Source organism: Saccoglossus kowalevskii, chromosome 14 (genome assembly GCF_978046115.1).
Source record: "Saccoglossus kowalevskii chromosome 14, keSacKowa6.1, whole genome shotgun sequence".
Taxonomy (NCBI): domain Eukaryota; kingdom Metazoa; phylum Hemichordata; class Enteropneusta; family Harrimaniidae; genus Saccoglossus; species Saccoglossus kowalevskii.
Window position 1 is genome coordinate 31,473,973 of NC_140654.1, and position 19,518 is coordinate 31,493,490.

Here is a 19,518-nt window from a genome sequence, read left to right on the forward strand (position 1 = left end):
AAAGTTAAACCTTTTTTTTTTAATTTGGCAATCTAACAACACATTCATATTAACAGACAAGAAAGAATGTTAACACAGAACAAAATAATCCAAAGAAAATTAGTAAATAATCCAGAGTGATTTAAGACAGGGCAAATCACTGTGGCATAACAAAAGTAAGAAAATACACATTGCAGGAATATAGAATTATGCATATGGTCATATTCATAACTACACATACCTGTTGTACATTATCCATGTCCATTATATCTGATGACAAATTAACAATACTATAAACAGACAGCAAACCAGATTCCTTGAGTTCATTCAAGTGTAACTCTTCAACACACTGGTACTGTATATTGTAGGTAGATGTCCAATCCAGTAAAACAATAACAACTGGGACGGATGGAATCCAGGGTTTATTCTTCAGTAGACTTTCTAATCTAGATTTACATAATAACCAATAATCCTGCAACAAATCATAACACCATAGTTTGTTATATTTTAAATCTCATTCTCAAATTGGGACATTGCACTCAACCTTTTCACCACCAGTTCCCTCTTTTTATCAAAAATTCACAAAATAGCCCCATGCATAGTCTGCACTTTCCTTTAGAAGATTGGGACAAAATAGCCAAATTTATTAGTAAAAACTTGACTACAATTTTGTTTGTTGGCTTCAAAATTAGGGTTCATTAAGGTATAAGAAAATCTAAGAATTTTGAAGAATATAAAAAAGAAAAGCTAGACAAATTTGGGCAAGAAAGTCTGTTGGTGAAAAGGTTAATGATAATCCAATAGAACAATCATTTTCAAGTGTTCCATGTAATAGTATAGAAAACATCAAACCATGAATAAGCATGTCACAGATTCAGTGACCCATTTTTGATTTTGAAAACATTTTCTTTTCAAATAAATATAAATTATGTTTTCATTCCTTATTCAGTTAAATAATAATAAATACAATACAGGACATTGTGGTAGTATAGTAAAAGTCATAACAATGAATGCATGGCCCACTGTAACAGCAAATACTAACCAACTGTAGATTCTTTTCCTCCGGCAACTTTGGTAATGTGAATATAATCCCAGATGTACCAAGTACATGTACACTACCAGTGACAGATAGGTCACCCTTGATTGCCTGTATGCAAAAGTAAAGTAGACTTAGGTGTCACAAGGTTACAGCAGAGATAATGATTTAACTGCTGACAGTAGCACACTGCTTATTACAATCAAGACATTGTCTGAAAAAGTCTTCTTAATTTACAATTATCGCATGATTATTAAATGCAGTATCCTACCTTGGTACACACACTCACACTGATCTTTATTAAATGCAGTATCCTACCTTGGTACACACACTCACACTGATCTTTATTAAATGCAGTATCCTACCTTGGTACACACACTCACACTGATCTTTATTAAATGCAGTATCCTACCTTGGTACACACACTCACACTGATCTTTATTAAATGCAGTATCCTACCTTGGTACACACACTCACACTGATCTTTTCCATATGGTTGACATTATTAACACTGGTATATAAACTTAGTGTTTTGACCTACAATAAAACATTGTACAATGTTATCATAAGTTAAGTGCAATGTTACATACTTTATTTAAGGTTTATAACTCCCAAACCTTTTAGTGTTTAGCATGTTTAAATTCTAGACAGCAGTTTACCTTCCTACATGATTTGTGCATGCAGTGCCATCTAAAATCAATACTACTTACTGGGCACATAATTTGTAACATAATAACTTTCACTAATTACTTCATATTTGTTTTGAATTTGTTACCAAAAAAGGTATAAAGGTTATTATAATTGCTCTTTATTAGTAGTGAGTGTGTTCATGTAAATGATTAATAAGAGGTATTTTCATGAAAACAGCAGAAAATAATGCCAATAAAAAAGAAAACAAGATTTAGCTTCTCAGCCTAGAGAAAATGTAAAGTGATGCGATGATGCAATTTTAAATTTGTTTGCATTAAGATTAATTAATGCTACAAAAACAATATATAATGTTTAACAATTATTAAATAATACTTTTGAATAAATGCATTAAAGGTTGATTTGGAACAACACAATATTCTCTAAATAAAACAGAAAATAAAACATTTCCTGATTCCACCATATGTGGCGCACTTTACAGCACACAAAATTGCAAAAACTAAAATGTATGAGACGCAGATTTCAACGATGACGAGGAGCAAATCCTATCTAGGTGCAATTGCAGAAATGCTTTAAATCTTCTAATAGACCAATAGTTACATGTATGAAGAGAATTGAGCAAAGTATGCACTGAGACAGTCTGAGTTAAATAGAATACACATCATTTAATGCAATATTCCCCATGAATAGACATGCTTGGATGTATTCTCACATTATCAAACATATCACGGTTACCTTATCATGCACTTCTTCCTTCAATTTGCCACGGGATAGCTTAGCCTCCATCCACTCAATCAATAACTTATTGTCATGGCAACCGTAATCATCCTCTGGCAGTGACAAAACAAGCTTCCAAAAACAGTCATTCTTCTTATGCTTGTCCAAAGCCTTCAATATGAGCTGTGGTAGATCCATTGCTTTCCAGACGGCTTCTTTTAAAACTTCAATCTTATTGCGATGCAGCAGAATCCTGTCTGATATTTCAAGCCAGTCATTTGCAATGCTTTGAGTAGAATAGAATAAAATGCTTGATTTGATTTGCTTGGAATAACATCATTCACAATGTAAGTATGTCATTTTTGTAACTATTTTATCAGAATACAAACTATTGAAATGGTGTTATATGTCACCTGGTCACAGTGTATTGCTTTGTCAATAGTAGTCCAGCTGGTGTAGCTCAAAATGGCAAAATAAACAACATTATTTCTTTAATGTGTCATGTGTGCCACATTGTAATACACAGTAATAATTATTTTATAAATCTTGTGTATAACATATCTTCCAAGAACATTAGAAAGATTTACAGCAAGTCTCAGAAGTATTTGGGCAGCCAATAATGAATTGGCTAACTACTTGGGTTTTTACTAAACAGGTGGCTTTCGAATGGCACTGACACCAAGTTGTGGTCACATCTACCGGTACTCTGGGGAATCAATATTACAAAAGAGGACATGGAATGACCAGGGAATAGCGTGATTATGACAGAATTAGGCGAGGGTTCTCCGAACCCGCCTATTCACATAGTTCATACCCACCATAGACTCCGGTCAGTCAAAATGACTATTTTAAACTGTCGGCATTAATCAGCGATTCTGCCGGTGATGGAGAGATAGAATCTAGGTCAGGGGAAGCCCCATGACCTCAAGATTCTTTTACCCCTTACGTCACGAACCCACGTGACCGAGGCCACATGGCAACGCCATAGGTAGCCGTCCATCACTCTGGTTCCTTTCTCTCCGCCTCGAGGACTTAGACCAAAGTGACGAAAAGAGTGGGGAGGTTGGGGGGGGGGGACCCGGAGTCTATGGTGGGTATGAACTATGTGAATAGGCGAGTTCGGAGAACCCTCGCCTAAATTCACTATGTTCAATTACCCACCATAGACTCCGGTCAGTCAAAATGACTATTTTGAACTGTAGGCAGAGTCAGACACCAACAGGTGGCGGGTTTTCCCGAGCAAACAGAAAAAAAAGGAGAATGATGAAAGACTTTTCCCCAGTCCGGGATGAAAAACAAAACCCAAAAACCTAAGTTAAGAACCAAAAAAGGTGGTGTCTTACCTTGCCTGTGCTGTCCCCGAAGCAAGAAGCCAATGCTGCTGTGGTGACAGGGTTCGGTGTGCCCGTAAAAGCTAGACCCAAGCCGAATTCGGGGGTGATAAGCTTGAAGTAGGACCGAAACAGTTCGCATGAGGGTGTAGGTCGACAGAAGCGAAACCTGGGAGCTTCCAGGAAGTGCTAGTGGAACAGACAATCTGCCCGCAAAAATGCCGAGACTGACTTATCACCTATGCGCAGAGGCCCCTGCGGTCGTTCGGGCTGGGTCAGCAAACAAGGCCTGACCCGCTACGACGGGGCCTAACCTGAAGAGACCCTGCTCAATAGATTGGGTGTTTCTTAGGTAGTAGTTGATGAAGACGTTCTGCATTCTCCAGAAGCCCGCCCTCAGAATGTGTTTGAGGGGGGCACCTGACGCTAGCGCTAGTGAGTTAGCAATCGCACGGACCTCATGTTCTCGTACTTGGTGTCTCTGCAAGGTCTGTGTTGAGGAGGATAGTGTATTATAGACCTCCAGTACAGTCGCAGTAATCCACCTGGAGACGGAAGTCGGGGAAGCCGGCTTATCCTGTTTGCCAGGGCCGTAACACAAAAACATGTGTTTGGTTCCCCGTCTAGAAAACCTGGTACGGTTCTCGTAGCAACTCAGTGCTCGGACCGGGCAGAGAAGCAATTCCTCCTGATCCTCCGGACTGACAATATTTGCCAGCCGGGGGATGACGATCGGTTGAGGATCGTGTCCTGGGATTTGGTTCTTGGCGAGACACCCGATTCGTGTCTTTAGTACAACTTGATCGTCCATTAAAGCGGCACAACCGTCCGCGAAGGACAGTGCGCGCCTAGCTCTGACCGGCGCCTACCTGAGGCGTGGGCCAGTAGGAAGACTATTTATTTTCCACTTCAAAAATTTGAGTGGTGCTGATTGGAGAGGCTCAAAGGGCGGTCTGCTTAGAGTAGACAGCACAGCCGACGAGTCCCAGTTGGGCGGCTCCCTTGTATGGGGTCTTGGCGTCTGGAAAGCAGTAAATAGTCTCCTAATAATAGGACAATCGGCTAGTCTTGTTCCCATACATTCTGAGTGGTGGGGGACAAGAAGGACCTGTAGCCAACGCTCGCTGCGTAGGACAAACCCACTTCGTCAAACAGGTGGACGAAGGAGCCTGCTACCTGGCCAATAGAGGGATGGTATGAATCAATCTCCCTTCCGCTACACCAATCAGTGTATGCTTGCAGCCTAGAAATGTAGGCCGCGTAGGTGGAATCCCTGTTCGCCCTGGCCAGGACGTTGGCAGCCCGCTCAGATAAGGCTTTCGTATGTGCGGGTCTACTGAGAGCCTCTATGCATGTAAGTGATACCTGCTGGGCTCGTTGGTAATGCGCCGTCTGGTTGGGACAGCCGGTGTGGTAAGTCCGGAAGCACTGCTGGCGCTTCGACTAGCATTTCCAACAGAAGTGGAAACTAGGCCTTGCTTGGCCAATTGGGTGCGACCCATGATAATATGCAGGTGTGCACCTGTCAAAGTTTTCTCCGGTGCCCGGTGAACTAGCGGGAAGGGAGGAAAGGCGTACACAATTAAGTGGGTCCACGGGGCTAGCAAAGTGACCCTGGCCCAGGCTCCTGGAGTCAGCAGGAGTGTTACGTACGTCGGGAGCTTGGCATTCCGGGGTGCGGCAAAACGGTCCAACCTTGGACCGTCCCACAGCCAAAACAGCCTGGAGGCTACCCACTGGGGTATCAGCCACTCAGTGTTCTGGAGACTGAGCCGCCCTGAAAGGGCGTCGCCAGACTGTTCCTCACCCCTGGAAGGTGGTGTGCGGTTAGCTCCACATTGTATTCCAGGCACCAAAGGAGGATTTTGCTCTGCTAGGACTGACAACGATGGGGAATGCGTCCCCCCTCCTTCTTGAAGGAGACCACCGCTGCGTTGCCTGTGCGGAGCAGGACTCTGTGGTCTCGAACTACGGGTAGAAAGCGTGGTAGTGCTAAGTACACTGCTCTCAGTTCGAGCCGGTTGATATGGTAGTCTCGAAACTAATGCGGGGGCCATATCCTTGGGCTTGTTGGCCCAATAGATGCGCTCCCCAACCCTGGGGGGAGGTATCTGTTACCAGAGCCATACCTGCGGCGAGCGGGCCCAAGGGGCTCCCCTGTCCGAGGTTGGCCAGTGCCGACCACCAGGACAGGGCTTCCTTCACTTGGTCCGAGATCGAAACCCGCCTATCTAGTTCCCATAGGAGAGCTCGGCATTATAACAAGCGTTATACCGGGCGGCTGCGTAGTGCGGCCTGGGGAACGACCCTTCGAACCGAGGTCATCATTTCGATGATCCGTATTAGTTCACGGAGGGACACCGAGAGAACACTGACTAGGCATTCGGCTAGGCTGCTTAGCAATATGCTTGAAATAGCTAAGCCAAGCTTACCTCTGTGTCAAAACTCCATGCCCAGGGACACCAACTGCATGTTGGGTCGAGGTGGGACTTATCGATTTACTAACTAGCCCAACTGGTGAAGTAAATCCCGTGTTAGCCAGACGCGTTTGGCTATTACCCCTTGCCCGGGTTGTAGGTAACCGGAAGCCTGGGTACGGATTGAGGTGTACTGACATCTGGTGAAGCAGCAGCACTACCTGTTTCATCACCCTGGTGAACACGTAGGGCGCTGTGCCTAACCCGAACGGGGGGGCACCCGAAATTCGAATACTTGACCCAGCTGGGCGATTCGAAGGAGATGGCAACTTGCTGGGTGCATCGGTACGTGCAGGTAGGCCCCGCTTAAGTCTAGCGGGGCTAGCCAGTCAAAACAGTGGATGGAGAGAAGAACCCTGAATAATGTCTCCATGTGGAACCGATCGAGGAGCACGCACTGATTCAGTCTGCCTAGGTCCAAAACTGGACGCCTGCCACTTGTAGATTTGGTACTACGAACACATTTGGGTAGAAGCCTGGCCTTAATTCCGGCTGATGTACCCTGTGTATGGCGTCTTACCCCAGCAAACTGCTACTTCCTGTCTGATTGCTTCCGCCTTGCGGGAGTCCCCTGGCAGTGCCCAACAGGGGAGACACTGACGGGGAGAAATGGAGATTTCAGCGGTATCCCGTAAACGGATGTCACCACCTGGGAAGGTCCAGGGGTCGGTCACCCGCCGTCTCCAAACCGCACTACACCGGCGCAATCTGTGTACGACAGGGATATGTGGCCATGTGTTCGGCAATAGCGAGGGGGGTGCTCCCTTCCCCCATGAGGTGAGTTCCCCAAGGCCTGAAGTAGTCACTAAGTTGTGACCTGGCCATTCACCAAACACGTGCCTGTCTCTCCCCCCCCCCCCCCCGGGTTGCAGAGGTGAGCGTCAAACATGCCTCCCCTGCTGCCGGGTAAACGTTTGCCCAGGGAGGGTGAGGAGCCACCACCTGGCTCTTACCTCCCTGGGGGCGCGCCACTACCCTCCCCTGCCATGGAAGGGTATAAAGCGCTTGCCTCCTGGCTGACTCTCGCTAGCGGACGACGCCCTAGGGTGTTGTGTTTTCTGTGCTTGGGGTGCCCGTTTGCCCATGGCAGGACCAACTGGCCAGCGGATTCGATCTGAACCCTCTGGTTCATTGCACTCCGAAGCTCCGAGACTGTACCCACCATTCCCTGAACAAAAGAGGGTGGAGGATGTCCAGTCTGCGTCACTGAGGTGGGGACGTACCCCGGTTCAGCTTCTCGGCGAAAACACATGCGACTAAGGCCTCGTCTCGTAGCATGGTAGTGGCCCTGGCCAAGAGCCAGGCGACACTAGGGAGTGTCGCATGTAGATGTGCGGTGGCCCACCAGTAAAAATGTCGCCTGGCCTAGGAGGCTGGTGCGTTCTGCCTCCAAGGTCTCCAGAGTGCTGGTCACGCATAATAATGTGCTCAAGCAACTCTGCCTATAGGGCTGGATGGGTCGTCTTCAATTGGCAAAGACACCCATGGAACGCGGCTATCCCCCTTTGCCTGGTTTGCCAACTTCGTGGTACCGGGGTCTGGGGAAGGAGCCATGGAATCCGATTGGGGGCGTTTTGGTCTCATCCCACGCTATGAGGTCTGATCCCGAAACCACACCGACCGGGTAGCGTTTGGTCCAGTGGGAAGTGTTGCCTAATGTTATCCTCACCCGGGGGTCCTAAGCATTACATCCTCCATGGCTGACCAATGCTGCCCATCAACATCGTTTGCGTGCTCTGCGCCCCACTCCGCACTCAGGCGGACAGGGAGAGACTTGCCGACGGGGTTGCTTTGGATCCCGACGCCTGTGATCCCATAAGCGTTGAAGCAACCTTAGGTGGTCACTTTAGGATCAAGGGTGGGGGTATATACATCGTATCACTGGGATCGATGATACTCCGCCTCACCCCAAAAGCGTGGCTCACCGAGTCAAACAGATGGAAGACTCTGAGGGACCACCCGGAGTACCGGCTGTATCCGACGCGAGCGAACTGCATCTCCTTTCACTTTAAATATGTGAGAGGGAGCGTGTTCGACTGTGCGTCTCATGACAGGGTCGGTTCCCTCTGGGGACGCCCGTGGGTCGGTAAGAAGGGAGTCAAAACCCACAGCGGGGACCGGACACAAGGAAAAATTCGTCACCGTTGTACCGTTACCGCGTGACAAACCCTAGCTGGCTGAAAGTAGGGGGGTCAACGTGTGCCCTGCCCTGCAAGCCCTGCCCCAAGATCGGAGACTTGGCTGCCAGCACCCCGTTGGCATTCAGTGCCCGAGGATCCAGAGAAGGATCAGTGCAATTAGCTTGAGCCTCGGCCACCCCCCAAAATAGTGGGAGAGCTGTGCCTGGGAACGGGGGTTCCCCGGAAGAGACGTGTTTGAATGCAAACATGCTTTCGTGTCTCTTCCTGCTTGCCCACCGAGGGGACACAGTGGAGACAGCTCGCTCCGACTGCGTCTGATCTACCCGGCCCGCCAGGGACGCAATTGCCCCGACAGTCCTTCGACCAAAGCCCTCAACTCGGAGGCAAACCCGGCGTCGTGCGAGGAAGGGCCCACAAAGAGACCCACAACGAGCCCCATAGGAGGAAAGCCTCCAGGGGCACAGCCTCGCTGCAGCCGGTAAAATCGGGTAAAACACTGCCTGAAAACACAGACTGTGAGGATGCCCTCCGATCAGCGGGGGAGACCGAGAAAAAATATCGGTACCTTCGCCGTCGGGCCTCTTACTCGACGCCCCGGTACATGAAGTACCGGTAGCCGAGCGCGAGGACTTTCCGACTTTCCACTCATGCAAAACACGCAACTCACTTTAACCGATTTGTTTACTGGACGCGCGACCTTGTTGTGACGCGGTCAGTCTCAGCAATTTGATGGCTCTGAAAGAAAAACTCCAGTGAAAAAAACACGCTTCCACGCAAAAACCCCGAAACCCGCACGTAGCTACGACAAAGTATCTCGGATGCGGGTTCTATGCTGGTAAATTCTGAATATAACCACTGCACGGTCGATTAGAAACACAAGGAGACCGGAAAGAAAAGGGCAGCGAGCCCTGGTGCTGTCATTACATCTATATATTGCTAAATAAATTGAAAATAAAAGACGACATGCATGAGGTAAACGAATTACAGTTGTAAAAGGTGCCGCCATGAGATCAACATGTGACTACATAGTGGCGCCGGGTTTGGTTTCTTTGTTGTGGAATAGCATAATACACAAAGGGGAAAACGACACGAGGGTAAAAAGACAAGAAAAACTTATCCTACCAGCTAGAATGTCGGATGCCGCGGCTGCGGCGACGACCCACGCTAGAAACCCGGACAGGAAAAAGCAACAAAAGCCAGGCAGAGCCGCTCAGAATCATTCCCCGACGAGGCGGAGAGAATTGAAGAGTGATGGATGGCTACCTATGGCGTTGCCATGTGGCCTCGGTCACGTGGTTTCGTGACGTAAGGGGTAAAATAATCTTGAGGTCATGGGGCTTCCCCTGACCTAGATTCTATCTCTCCGTCACCGGCAGAATCGCTGATTAATGCCTACAGTTCAAAACAGTCATTTTGACTGACTGGAGTCTATGGTGGGTAATTGAACGTAGTGAATCGTCCCATTATTTTAGCAGACTTTTTTTGTAAATTACTCGTATTTAGCTACTACCGTAATTTGGTAATTGTAAACTACATTTACATTATCATGACTCACATAATACACCAAATTACATTTGAAATGGGGAATCCCAGACATTTGCAAGTCTACGTAAAAACATTCTATGTCCCCTACTGCAACATAGACTTAACCAGAGTTGGTCACAAGTTGGTGCCAGCAAGATTTAAAAGTTCAGTCAAAACCCAAGCAGTTAACCAATTAGCAAATTGGCTTCCCCCATACTTCAGAGACTTGCTGTAATCTATCATCACAATCAAACATCAGTTCTAATGGTGCTAAAGCAAGATGAGGCAAATGTATAAAATGAATAATTATGTACACTTACCTCAAGGGGGATTCTAATGAAAGACGAGCTCGTTTGTTGAGTGCTACACTTTGATTGGTGATTCCAATTGGCGTTGGTGTCAATATCTCCACTTGTTGATATGGTGTGAGTAAAAGCGGAGCCGATGGAAATGTGAACATAGATCGTTTTAAACGAAGCCGACCAGCATATTCATTACACCATCTGCAACAACAACAAATACATACGCTCATAAATTCTGTATTAGAAGTGTGGCTTTTCTCTAATGGTACAATACAACAGAAGGAATGTGGCTTCTCTCTAATGGTACAATACAACAGAAGGAATGTGGCTTCTATTTAATGGTACAATACAACAGAAGGAATGTGGCTTCTATCTAATGGTACAATACAACAGAAGGAATGTGGCTTCTCTCTAATGGTACAATACAACAGAAGGAATGTGGCTTCTATCTAATGGTACAATACAACAGAAGGAATGTGGCTTCTATCTAATGGTACAATACAACAAAAGGAATGTGGCTTCTATCTAATGGTACAATACAACAGAAGGAATGTGGCTTCTATCTAATGGTACAATACAACAGAAGGAATGTGGCTTCTATCTAATGGTACAATACAACAGAAGGAATGTGGCTTCTATCTAATGGTACAATACAACAGAAGGAATGTGGCTTCTATCTAATGGTACAATACAACAGAAGGAATGTGGCTTCTATCTAATGGTACAATACAACAGAAGGAATGTGGCTTCTCTCTAATGGTACAATACAACAGAAGGAATGTGGCTTCTATCTAATGGTACAATACAACAGAAGGAATGTGGCTTCTATCTAATGGTACAATACAACAGAAGGAATGTGGCTTCTATCTAATGGTACAATACAACAGAAGGAATGTGGCTTCTATCTAATGGTACAATACAACAGAAGGAATGTGGCTTCTATCTAATGGTACAATACAACAGAAGGAATGTGGCTTCTATCTAATGGTACAATACAACAGAAGGAATGTGGCTTCTCTCTAATGGTACAATACAACAGAGGGAATGTGGCTTCTCTCTAATGGTACAATACAACAGAGGGAATGTGGCTTCTATCTAATGGTACAATACAACAGAGGGAATGTGGCTTCTATCTAATGGTACAATACAACAGAAGGAATGTGGCTTCTATCTAATGGTACAATACAACAGAAGGAATGTGGCTTCTATCTAATGGTACAATACAACAGAAGGAATGTGGCTTCTATCTAATGGTACAATACAACAGAAGGAATGTGGCTTCTATCTAATGGTACAATACAACAGAAGGAATGTGGCTTCTATCTAATGGTACAATACAACAGAAGGAATGTGGCTTCTATCTAATGGTACAATACAACAGAAGGAATGTGGCTTCTATCTAATGGTACAATACAACAGAAGGAATGTGGCTTCTATCTAATGGTACAATACAACAGAAGGAATGTGGCTTCTATCTAATGGTACAATACAACAGAAGGAATGTGGCTTCTATCTAATGGTACAATACAACAGAAGGAATGTGGCTTCTATCTAATGGTACAATACAATAGAAGGAATGTGGCTTCTATCTAATGGTACAATACAACAGAAGGAATGTGGCTTCTATCTAATGATACAATACAACAGAAGGAATGTGGCTTCTATCTAATGGTACAATACAACAGAAGGAATGTGGCTTCTATCTAATGGTACAATACAACAGAAGGAATGTGGCTTCTATCTAATGGTACAATACAACAGAAGGAATGTGGCTTCTATCTAATGGTACAATACAACAGAAGGAATGTGGCTTCTATCTAATGGTACAATACAACAGAGGGAATGTGGCTTCTATCTAATGGTACAATACAACAGAGGGAATGTGGCTTCTATCTAATGGTACAATACAACAGAAGGAATGTGGCTTCTATCTAATGGTACAATACAACAGAAGGAATGTGGCTTCTATCTAATGGTACAATACAACAGAATGAATGTGGCTTCTATCTAATGGTACAATACAACAGAAGGAATGTGGCTTCTATCTAATGGTACAATACAACAGAAGGAATGTGGCTTCTATCTAATGGTACAATACAACAGAAGGAATGTGGCTTCTATCTAATGGTACAATACAACAGAAGGAATGTGGCTTCTATCTAATGGTACAATACAACAGAAGGAATGTGGCTTCTATCTAATGGTACAATACAACAGAAGGAATGTGGCTTCTATCTAATGGTACAATACAACAGAAGGAATGTGGCTTCTCTCTAATGGTACAATACAACAGAGGGAATGTGGCTTCTCTCTAATGGTACAATACAACAGAGGGAATGTGGCTTCTATCTAATGGTACAATACAACAGAGGGAATGTGGCTTCTATCTAATGGTACAATACAACAGAAGGAATGTGGCTTCTATCTAATGGTACAATACAACAGAAGGAATGTGGCTTCTATCTAATGGTACAATACAACAGAAGGAATGTGGCTTCTATCTAATGGTACAATACAACAGAAGGAATGTGGCTTCTATCTAATGGTACAATACAACAGAAGGAATGTGGCTTCTATCTAATGGTACAATACAACAGAAGGAATGTGGCTTCTATCTAATGGTACAATACAACAGAAGGAATGTGGCTTCTATCTAATGGTACAATACAACAGAAGGAATGTGGCTTCTATCTAATGGTACAATACAACAGAAGGAATGTGGCTTCTATCTAATGGTACAATACAATAGAAGGAATGTGGCTTCTATCTAATGGTACAATACAACAGAAGGAATGTGGCTTCTATCTAATGGTACAATACAACAGAAGGAATGTGGCTTCTATCTAATGGTACAATACAACAGAAGGAATGTGGCTTCTATCTAATGGTACAATACAACAGAAGGAATGTGGCTTCTATCTAATGGTACAATACAACAGAAGGAATGTGGCTTCTATCTAATGGTACAATACAACAGAAGGAATGTGGCTTCTATCTAATGGTACAATACAACAGAGGGAATGTGGCTTCTATCTAATGGTACAATACAACAGAGGGAATGTGGCTTCTATCTAATGGTACAATACAACAGAAGGAATGTGGCTTCTATCTAATGGTACAATACAACAGAAGGAATGTGGCTTCTATCTAATGGTACAATACAACAGAATGAATGTGGCTTCTATCTAATGGTACAATACAACAGAAGGAATGTGGCTTCTATTAGAACATTTAGACATTTGGTTTTCAATTGTTCAAATAGAATGGGTGTGACTTAGGGATGAAGCATCTAATACAGATTTTATGGTAATAATAATATACATATTTGTTTATGCCATATTTATGAGTCTATTTAGTATTGTTAAATTTAAAATGCTTTCACCATTAAGTCAATATGACAGTCACAGGATCCAAAATCAGTGTGTTGACACATGACAGAGACCAGAACATATTTTTGGTTACATGATTGTATGTATTAGCTTGTAATCCAGCATAATTGGACAATCCACTGTTTCTTACATTCAAAGCAACATTGTCATCAGAACTGAGCATGTGCACATTTCACTGTTCAACTCTTTTTCTTTTGGTCTTAAAATGTGACAGCAGTTAATTCACATGCTATGTTCTGGCAACAATGTTGCTATAAAGTACAAATATTAGCAACAAATTATGAATATTGAATCAAATTAAGCCTACCTTTTAAAGAATCTTCCTCGAATCCTTCTCTGCACAGTGTCTGAAATACTAGAGAGTTTCAGATCTCGGAGAGTTTCTTCTTCTTGAAGTGTTTTATGACTGATAGCTTGACATTCTTTGCTTACACAATCATCAACAAGATCCACAATAAGAGAAGTACCAACTCTTTCTATGCTTTCATTCTTCAAGGATTCTTTAACATCTCTGAAATCATAATAGTACAAAGTTACTGATCACCATAGTTCATGACATTATTATAAAAATACAGCAAAAGAGAATGTTGGATCCTTGGATTATCGCAATAGTCTGACATTGGATTAACATAGTTGAACAGCACCCCCAGTGTTCAATAAGTTTGATAAAAAGCAGAATATGCAATGAATGTTAAATATTTTACAAACTCATAAACAGTCATGATGAAAAATACTAAATGTCTTTTGGAATTTTGACCAACATTAGGTAAATGCTGAAATATCATAATATTTTGTATATTTGAAGTCATTTGAATAAAAAATACCTCATTTGCCTAAGACTTAAGTCCCGACACTGGTCGTGTACTGTTTCGTCTATCATTTCGTGAAATATGTCTTGAATTGAATCATTTTTACTTCTTTCATATTCAGCAGCAGTTATCCTGTGAACAGATATCATGTATGTGAGTTTACATTAAACTGGCAATAGCTGTAACTATCTATCTTATTTCTCTGATTTTTATTTTTATAGCATTGATGTGAGATTACCCATAACAGTTGGTATCCTACATCACAATGTTCTATGGTCCGCATCACAAAATTGATTTCGACAAAATGGTGACAGTTAGTTTTCACATTACACTATGTGACTTATGTAACGTTACTTTGCCCTTGCAGTTGTGTCTTAAACAATATTTTGGTAAGACTCATGCATCTTTATGCAGCTATTTCACAGATATGTCCACACATGTTAAAATATCTTCAAGAGACAACAGACAATGATATGCAAGAAACATGCAAGGCAAAAAAGCTTATAAATGACAGGATATAAACTTTGAGATCTTTCAGTCATAGACACACTCTCATTATAGGTTAAAGTAAGTGAACTCAAAATTTTGATTGGTAGAGTAAATTAATCAGTGATATCATTGAATAAGATCTCCTATAAGTCTGATGAAAGAACACACTACAATCTTACTGTAATCAGATTGTACCAACCTACCCACTTATCTACCACCACACTACAATCTTACTGTAATCAGATTGTACCAATCTACCCACTCATCTACCACCACACATCATTTTTCAACCCAGAATTATAGCTTAAGTTTCTAAAAATAACTGATTGTCAATGACATGGTCTGAGTAACAAGTGGCCAATAGTCATTGCTATCATCAGAATATCAACAACAAAGTACTGTAAAATACTTTATTTTCACTTGGAATAAATTTTTGCTATTTTCACTGAAGGAATGATTCATTCCAGCTAAAATAAAGTATTTTACAGTAATTGCTCTTTGCAGCGTTTAAATATAATCATATTCAAATTGCAGGCATTTTGAAGTGATGGCTTCCTGCCCCAAACAGTCTCCAGTTTGACATACTGTACCTTTTTTGAAGTGATGGCTTCCTGCCCCAAACAGTCTCCAGTTTGACATACTGTACCTTTTTTGAAGTGATGGCTTCCTGCCCCAAACAGTCGTCAGTTTGACATACTGTACCTTTTTTGAAGTGATGGCTTCCTGCCCCAAACAGTCTCCAGTTTGACATACTGTACCTTTTTTGTTCCTCTTGCAGTTCTTCAACCCTTATCGCATCTACTATCATATCTTTGGTCATATCATAGCTAACTTCCTCTAAAATGGTTTCCATGGCAATATTGGACACATTTATAAATAAATGAACACTAGAGACATATGCTTGGCTGATTTGCAAAGCGCTTTCATTGATTACATCTAAGAACAGTTCTCTGGCAATATTCTTGATAACCTACAGACAGAAATAAAATGCAAATATCTAATTTGTCTTGAACTCCCTCTAGCCTAATCCTTCTAGCCCTATGTACTGGTACTTTCACATTGACTTCACCAGATATAGGTTAAAATTGCTGGGAGAGATTCACACAAGGTACATATACACCAAGTATCAAAGCAAAAAAGCAAAATTATTTCAATTGTGATGTCATCTTTATAATCTAAACATACAAAATGTGATCTTTATTCTCAAAAAAAAAAAATTCCTGAATTTCACCCAAACCATGAGGATCCAATATTATTCCTCCTGTTAACAAGTGGTAAATATATATGCCTGACTTTTGTGACATTGATGTATTGATATTGAGTGTAAGAAAAAATATCAATACTGCTTCACGCAATATTAAACATACTTTGCGTACTTTTGACCAATCACATCAGATTTGACAAAATAACGCCTGGCATAGACTGAACACCACAGAATATTGCCGTGGTTAAAACAAATATATACAGGTATCACAGTTACTATTAATAGTTACTAATAATCAGTTATAATAATCACTGTTTCTAATTTATAATATTGTCCAACTGATTACTAGCTTTTAGACCTATATGTACTAATTACCTCATCTGAGCATATCATATCTAGAGTAGGTGGTACCATTACTGGTACAGGAGGTACAGGAGGTATGTACACTGGTGAACTTGGCTGTGGTTTAACATCAATTGCTGTCTTCTCTTGTGAAACAATGTCTGAAACTAGATACATACATTTAGTATTGAGTTAACTTTATTTTAAAATTTTATATCCTTGTACTTCAAGCAGTTCTAGTGACACAAATTGCAGGATATGTATAGATATTAATTGATATCAACAATTGGTCCATGAAAAAGTCAGAAATGAGATGAGATCTAGACTTACAGTGGGCGCTAAAACAAACTGATCATGAAAAAGGCTATCTCCCTAGGAACAAACCAATATTCCAAGCAAAGTTGCGACTTTTGGATACAACTATTTTTACAAGGGCTTTTAGTCAACACTTCAACAAAGTACATGAAAATCATATGCAATATACACTCGATTTTAAATTTCCTATTTTACCATTGTAACACATACATGTACGTCAAGTTGAGAAGGAAAGTAGGAACACACATGTTGGCTGAATATTATGAGATGTTGTTTTAATGGGTTTGAGTTATACCAAAATTGTGTCTTTTATCAAAGAATGTCACAAAGTCACACACAAATTAGATTTCCAAATTCAGTATACAAACAAGGACAGTAAACTGATCAATCTGAGTAACAGCACGGTTGCTCTATCCAGTCAATAGATCCACATGTGAGCTTTGCCAAGACATCACAGGATTCTGGTAGACAACTTTAGATGACATATTATAAACAGGACTACAAACTAGAGTGAAAACCGATTAAATTCAAACACGCGAGTAGAAAAAAGAATTTGAATTCAAAATAAAGTCACATTTTTAGTGAAAGAATTGAGTGATATACGAAACTACAAATAATCGAATCCTATGAATGTTCTACATGTGAACCAGGTGAATTATTATTTGATCATAAACATACAAATTAATTTCAGATTTGAGCTCCCTATCAAACATTTCAAACATTGAAGGTGAAGTCAAAACAAACAGCACCAGCAAATTTACTGACAGTTTTCATGATCAGTTTATTTTGGCACCCACTGTAAGAGTCAAGAACGTTTCTGAATGTAATCACACATTTAGTGATTTCATGAGCTGCATCTATAGCATCTCCAATAGAGGCACATCTGGGTGTAATTTTTAAGAACTCCAACACAGTGATTCATTTTTAACAATACATTTAACAATACAATTAGTAATTCGTACCTTTAGACGTAGTATTATCACCAATATATCTATCATTAGAATCAAAGCTAGACACTGGTCTATGTAATTCATAATCAGATAGTGGTCCACCATTTACTACCTGCCATGTAAGAATATAAATGTATAAATTATCACTGAGGGCAGTGTCAGACCTCACCAATGTGAAATGTATTTTTACATTCTATGATAAAAAGTCATCGTTTGGCAATGATTGAAATCTCAGACCTACAATAAATACTGCACTGAGGGCAGTATCTTACCTCACCAATGCAGGATGTATTTTTACTTTCTATAATAAAAAGTGACCTTTTGGCTGTGATTGAAATCTCAGGATGGATAAATGTAGACCTATCAAACTGAACACATCCATTGCTGACAGCCAATCCATGTTCCTCACAAAATTCTGTGGCCTAAACACAAAGAAAATCATGAAAGAGAATAATACAGAGAATAAGTGACCTATAAATCGTGACACATAAAAAACGACAACAATCATTTCTTGTATTACTGTTGTAAAAGTTTCCTCTTTTTATCACAAATTTCCTTCAAAAGTTTGGGACGAAAAAAGACAAATTTATTGAGTAAAAATTTAAAATTTACTCAAATTTTGACTGTTTGCTCCAAAATTAGGATTAATTTCCAGAAATATTGAAGAATTATAAGAAAAATGTGCAGAAAAGATTGGTTTAGTTAGCATAAAAATTTTCAAAATGTTGTGCCAATCTTTGGGAGAAAGAAATGAGATCACTTAAAGTTTCATTTCATTTTGTGATGTACATTGTGGCCAGAAGATAGTACCGCACAAATGGGCAGAATGTGAATGTAACTTTATCAAAGAGTAACGACAGAAAGAAATAAACACTACACACCTCCTCATTATCCTGAAAAGCTAGTATTCGAAGCAAATCTTGAAGTGGATATTGTGTTGGATGGTTTGGTACACTGTAAGATCGATTCATAATTGCCAATGCTCGGGTTCGTATCTGTGTGAAATATCGATGCAAAATGCAGGCATTCAGATATTTGGTTTGTCTGCAATAAATACAAAAATAATAAAGAATTAATACCGGTACAATTCCATTTCATCATACAGTACATCGTAAAGCTGTTTAATACCGGTACAATTCCATTTCATCATACAGTACATCGTATAGCTGTATTGTTGACAAAACTTGAAAGTCCTTTCAATTTCAGTAACTAATTAGGCCAAAAATGGAATTTGAATGTTACGATATTCACCGGAATGTCACAAATTATACCAGAAACTCGACATATTTATCAATAATGTTGTTATTGTTCTAGCTACAATAAATCCCTTCGTACATTGCTGTTTTTAATTCTGAATCAGGTGCACACTAAACACAACTATTAAACCGAGGATGTATGAGAACATAAATTTCAGTATTTTGTTAATAACCTTATTATTGTATATCATTTTTAACAGGTGCTGAAAAGAAAGGTTCAGCTAAATTATTGCTTACTGAGTTTACCACCAAGCTCGGTTAGTGAGAAATTCAAAAATTTGCATAATTGAACACGCCACATGTGCACTGATCCCGAGTGTTCATTTTGTACTCAATCCCCAGACTCGATTGGACCCTGAGAAAGGCTGTAATTGCTTTCTCATGCTTTCATACAAGTGAGAAAGACGTGTATTTGTCATCTTAATGAATATCTTCAGAAAATATTTTTGCACATACATGTAGTAGTGACCAGCAAAAGCCATCAACTTTGAAGATCAGCATCGAAAACTGAATACAGCTGCATTGACTGAACTATTAAGTTCATTACAACTGTCAACATTTCATTCATACTACCTGGTATGTTATCTGATGGAGTTAGTCTTATTACAG

General features: G+C 41.2%; 1 protein-coding gene across 1 annotated transcript in view; it reads right to left on the reverse strand.

Moving 5' to 3' along the window:
• The window catches only part of LOC102806427 (germinal-center associated nuclear protein-like), a 56,839-nt gene that overhangs the window by 14,892 nt on the left and 22,429 nt on the right, over positions 1–19,518 (reverse strand). The window contains exons 13-24 of the mRNA XM_085508129.1: positions 18,535–18,697; positions 17,926–18,075; positions 17,666–17,765; positions 16,422–16,555; positions 15,601–15,812; positions 14,369–14,485; positions 13,852–14,055; positions 10,174–10,356; positions 2,399–2,666; positions 1,475–1,552; positions 1,022–1,126; positions 221–451 (exon numbers count right to left, since the gene is read on the reverse strand). Of these exons, the coding sequence (XP_085364255.1) occupies positions 221–451; positions 1,022–1,126; positions 1,475–1,552; positions 2,399–2,666; positions 10,174–10,356; positions 13,852–14,055; positions 14,369–14,485; positions 15,601–15,812; positions 16,422–16,555; positions 17,666–17,765; positions 17,926–18,075; positions 18,535–18,697 (1,945 nt within the window). The remainder of the gene's footprint in view (positions 1–220; positions 452–1,021; positions 1,127–1,474; positions 1,553–2,398; positions 2,667–10,173; positions 10,357–13,851; positions 14,056–14,368; positions 14,486–15,600; positions 15,813–16,421; positions 16,556–17,665; positions 17,766–17,925; positions 18,076–18,534; positions 18,698–19,518) is intronic.